Below are 5,000 nucleotides of genomic sequence, written 5' to 3' on the forward strand. Positions count from 1 at the left end.
TCTCTCTCCCCCCTCTCTCTCTATCCTCTCCCTCTCTCCCTCCCTCCCTCCCTCTCTCCCCCCTCTCTCTCTCCCCCCTCCCTCCCCCCTCTCTCCCTCCCTCCCTCCCTCTCGCTCTCCCTCCCTCCCTCTCTCTCTCCCCCCCCTCTCTCCCCCCCTCTCTCTCTCTCCCCCCTCTGCCCCTCTCTCTCTCTCTCCCTCTCTCTCCCCCCCTCTCCCTTTCTCCCCCTCTCTCCCTCCCTCTCTGCCCCTCTCCCTCCCCCTCCCTCCCTCTCCCTCTCCCTCTCCCTCTCCCTCCCTCTCTCCCTCTCTCTCTCATCCCTTCTTCCTCCAGCGTTCCCAATCTGAACAGTGACCTGTTTGACCTCCAGCCGGCCTTCATCCCCGCCGTGCAGAGCGCTCCTTCAATCTCCAACGCCAACAGTGCCTGGGGAGGTGAGACACACACACACACACACACACACCAAACGCACGCACGCACGCACACACACACGCACACACACACACACACACACACACACACCAAGCACACACACACACAGACAGACAGACAGACAGACAGACAGACAGACACCTGCACAAACGCACACCTGCATTTACATATATACGAAGCCAAAAGCAGTGACACAGACCTGCAAACTTCCCTCAATGCACACACACACACACACACACACACACACACACACACACACACACACACACACACCGTTACAGCTATAGTGCGTAGCTTCTGTCGCCCCCATGAGGAATTCTGAGTAATTACAACAACACTGTCGGCGCATCTCAATGAGGTAAAGCCTTCGTTGATCGCCCACAGTTTGTGAGCGCTGCCATACTCCGAGCGCTGATAGGCTTAATCAACTTTGTGTCAACTCATTTGACGATGGCGTGAAAGTAACCAACATTCACTTATATTAAAAAAAAGTTACGCACTTTAGCTTTAAAGATGAGAGAAAAGTCTGTCTGTCATTGTGTGTGTGTGTGTGTGTGTGTGTGTTAGGCATTCTGGGGATGTATTCCCCGTGGCCAGACATTCACACGTCTGCCCAACCATCTGTCTAGCCCACTTCATTTGTCTTTTTATGTAAACCATCCATCCATCCCTCCATCTTTTCCCTTTCGTTTTATCTCTAGAAACTAATGTTGCATGTCCCCCCTCCCGCCCACACACACACACACACACACACACACACACACACACACACACACACACACACACACACACACACACACTCTCTCTCTCTGTCTGTTTTGTGTAGAGAGACACACAGCTTAAAAAAAAGAGTATTTTGCTGCAGGTGTTTTCTTCATTGTAAACACAGTATTTTGTAATAATAAATCCCGTACAGCCATGATGTGTGTGTTGGCTCGGTTTCGCAGCTCAATAAAACCCCCAGTTCCCATCACGGTAAACGTCAGCTGAGATTTCAAACCCCCATCTCCTTGTTTTCTCGTTAGTGTCAGTTTGCAGCGTGTGTGTGTGTTTTGCCGCGTGGCAGAAATGCTGAGCAACAACAATGGCTCTCGACATATTGGCTTTTTCTGTACAGTTTACTCCCCCCTTCTATTTCTATCTTTTTTTTGGGGGGGGGGGGGCATTATCAAGCTTTATTGGATAGTACAGAGTTGAAATGGGGAGACAGACAGAGAGAGAGAGAGAGAGAGAGGGGGGGATTTGACATGCAGTAAAGGTCCACGGGTCGGATTTGAACCCGCGACCACTGCAACGAAGGCCTGAGCCAATATGGTACGCGCTCTATCCACTACGTCATCGGAGCGCCCCGCCCCCTTTGTATTTCTAGTTGACATTTCAGCTGTGAATCAAGCTAGCCTGACAGCTCAAAGATGCATCTGGAAGCAGGGATGGGCTGTGTCTTCGAAAAGCCATACTCACGTCCTACTCATACTCATTTTGACGTCAATTTGAGTATGTGACGGTTGTGTATGCGAGTTTACGTAGGCGAGAAATGCCTGGATGAATACCAACTTCTGGGAAGATTTTGTGTATGGATCGATAGGATACTTTTTCTACTCAACAGCTGGCGTAGTAAAAACACTACCGCTTTTGTCCAAAGGGGGCGCAAGAATCAACACAAACTGAAAAGTCCATCGGAGCACCTTTTAACATTACCAAAACAATAGAGCAATAATACAAAAGAAATTTCAGAAACAAACTAATGTAGCAAACCTTTTACTATCCGCCATATTTGTTGAATTGTTTATCCTCTCTATGAACCACTGGGGTATTCCCTCAAAGGTTAATCGTGACACTCATATAGTTTATTAATAGACACTGTGGCGTAATGTCTTTAGAATTCTTGGCGTATTCTTGATCCGTTGACTCCATAAAGACAATAGCTCTCTCAAGTATTCTTCCTATAATCCCCAACAGGGATGTGGAGGCAACAAAAAACTAAAAAAAATCACAAAACAAAAGGTGCATCGCTGGATTTCCCCCGTGAGCGGCTTAGCTCTCCTCTGAATGCTTCTCAATCCCGTCAGCTAGAAACAGAAAACACCAAGTTAGTAAGCAACAACAATGGCAGTCACGCTGGAGACTGTAACGTCCACGCTCCAAATCTAATGCGATTAGTTCAGTGGGAGGTGGTGGAATCCTGAGTACAGAAAGCTAAATCAATGTATGATGTGTATATATATATATATCTGTAGTTTTTGTGTTAATGATTAAGCTAGTCCAATACCAAGGCACAATGAAGTAGAGATACGTATATTTCTAAAAAGTATGCTCAAATAAATTATAAATTACCATACATTTTAGAAATCGGTTCATCCTAGCCTGAGAAAAGGCAGAAGGAGTGTTTTATGGTCTCACTGTCTAACACTACATTTTCCAATGTGTGTTATCACACATAGTAAAATGTAGGGTTAGGATTAACAGGACAGCTGGGCCAAGGGAAGACTGAGGGAAGACTGAGGGAAGATAAACCTCATTTTATATTATAATAGTGATTTTATAATGATAGAACGCCAGTTCCGTATGGGTGAAGTATTCCTTTAACTCTCTCTCTCTCTATCTATATAAATAAATACATAAACATGTAACTGCATTTCTCAGGATTGGAGAGCCAGCAGCAGACAGCTCCGGGCACCATGACAGTAGATTTCGATGCTGTGTTTGGGAATAAGACCGCAGAGCCCAGCCACACCAACGGCACACAGCCATCAGCCGGTAAAGCCCCTCTGTCTCGCTCCGTCTGACTGTCGGACTGCAAATCACTAAAACTGAAATCTTTTTTTGGCTTTTTTTTGGCTGGCAATACAAACAAGCGTGCAGCGTTTTAACTAACTAACCCTATAACTGACCTGGTGTGGCAAAGTGTGGGCGTTGGTATTGCTGGCTGGCTGGCTGGCTGGGTGTGTGGTGCTTTGGAGAATTTTTTCTTTTTCTTCAGCTCTTTAATTAATATATGGCTTGTTTTCTGACTTCTCTGATACTGGAATGACAGTAACCCTAACTTTACGAAAGAGGTAAAGAGTTTTTTTGGTAGAATATTAGGGCCAGGAGTGGAAAGAAATGATGTCAATATGTAAAAAAAAAAAAAAAAGAAATTCGAAAAAATACAATTTTTTTTTTAGAAAAAAGTCGAAATGTCCAGAATTAAACTAGCAAGAAAAGGGTTAGGGTTAGTGGGAGGGCAAACACATAGACAATAACAGTAACCCTAACTTTACCAAATATGTTCACAACCCAGATATGAGGGGGATCTATGGTAGAGTATCGGGGCCAGCAGTGGAAGGAAAATGGGTAGCGGAAGTTTTTTTTTGATAATGCAAAAAAATATTTATGCAAAAAAATCTAAATGTTGAGAAAAAGGTTGGAAAGACAAAAATTAAACTAGCAAGAAAAGGCTGAGGGTTAGTGGGAAGGAAAGCACATAGAGCAACATTTGATTTGATTTGATTCAATTTATTTCAGACATATCAAACATACAAAACAAAATGAAAAGCATGGAAATACAATAAACAAAAATTATGTTTTCACAAAAAAAAAAAAAAAAAAAAAAATTATCTGTACTGCTGAGATATGCCTGAAAAGGAGCAGGAAGAAGTATACACTTATTTAATCCTACCCCTTTTCCACACAACATCCTTCACTCTTCTGTGAAGCAACCACAACGGTTGTTAATATCTGTCCAATGATAATTGTAAGACTCTGTTTGAAAAATTGGTCTCTTTCTTGTGCTTTACTTGATCAAACCGAAGTTAACTGATCTCAGCCCTGATTTTCCTCACTCAGTTCTTCTTCTTGGCTTCCTACACAGCTCTGCAAACTCAGCAACTATATGAGCAATTTAAAACACACACACACACACACACACACACGCACACGCGCACACACGCACACGCACACACACACACACACACACACGATGAAAACTACAGAAGATCAATTGTTAGTCGGTATCATCTGTCATAAAATAATTCTGAAAATGGAAAAAACAGTTGCCAGTTATTTCCCGTAAATTTCTGTTGGCAAGCATCGTTTAATTTGCATCCAACATCTTCTAATCCGAGGAGAAAAATACCATCTGAAGGTCTTAGCGGTGGAGTTAGTGATTCTGGAGAACGCTTGTTGTCAAAATCACTTTTTTAATCAAAATCACGATCCGCTACCTGTCTGTACTGTGTGTGTGTGTGCGCTGAAAAGAAATCCAGTGTTAATACACAGCATAAACAGGCATGTGGCACCTTTTGTTTACCTACCATTTGTTAACGTTTCAGTTTACAGAGCCTAGGCTGTGTAATAAAACTTACCTTTTTTTTCAGCGCGCGCACACAGTACGGACAGGTAGCGGATCGTGAGGAGATATTCACTGATTTTGACCAAGTGATTTTGACAACAAGCGTTCTCCAGAATCACTGACGTCCCCTTTAACTGGACTAGACAGACAGACCAACCCTGCGTTCCAAATCACATACTCTTTCTTTTTACTACACTACATACTAAAGTACAGAAGTGTATTACAGCCACCGGAGAG

At 43.6% G+C, this 5,000-nt stretch overlaps 1 protein-coding gene across 3 annotated transcripts in view; it reads left to right on the forward strand.

Moving 5' to 3' along the window:
* LOC307269200 (phosphatidylinositol-binding clathrin assembly protein) overlaps window positions 1-5,000 on the forward strand; it is a 93,954-nt gene that overhangs the window by 65,973 nt on the left and 22,981 nt on the right. For 2 of the 3 annotated variants that reach the window (XM_080052056.1, XM_080052058.1), the window contains 2 exons: window positions 335-435; window positions 3,077-3,190. In XM_080052056.1, coding sequence (XP_079908182.1) covers window positions 335-435; window positions 3,077-3,190 — 215 coding nt within the window. The remainder of the gene's footprint in view (window positions 1-334; window positions 436-3,076; window positions 3,191-5,000) is intronic. The other variant, XM_080052057.1, reaches the window with a different exon arrangement.

Source organism: Ammodytes marinus (assembly GCF_949987685.1).
Source record: "Ammodytes marinus genome assembly, chromosome: 23".
NCBI lineage: Eukaryota > Metazoa > Chordata > Actinopteri > Uranoscopiformes > Ammodytidae > Ammodytes > Ammodytes marinus.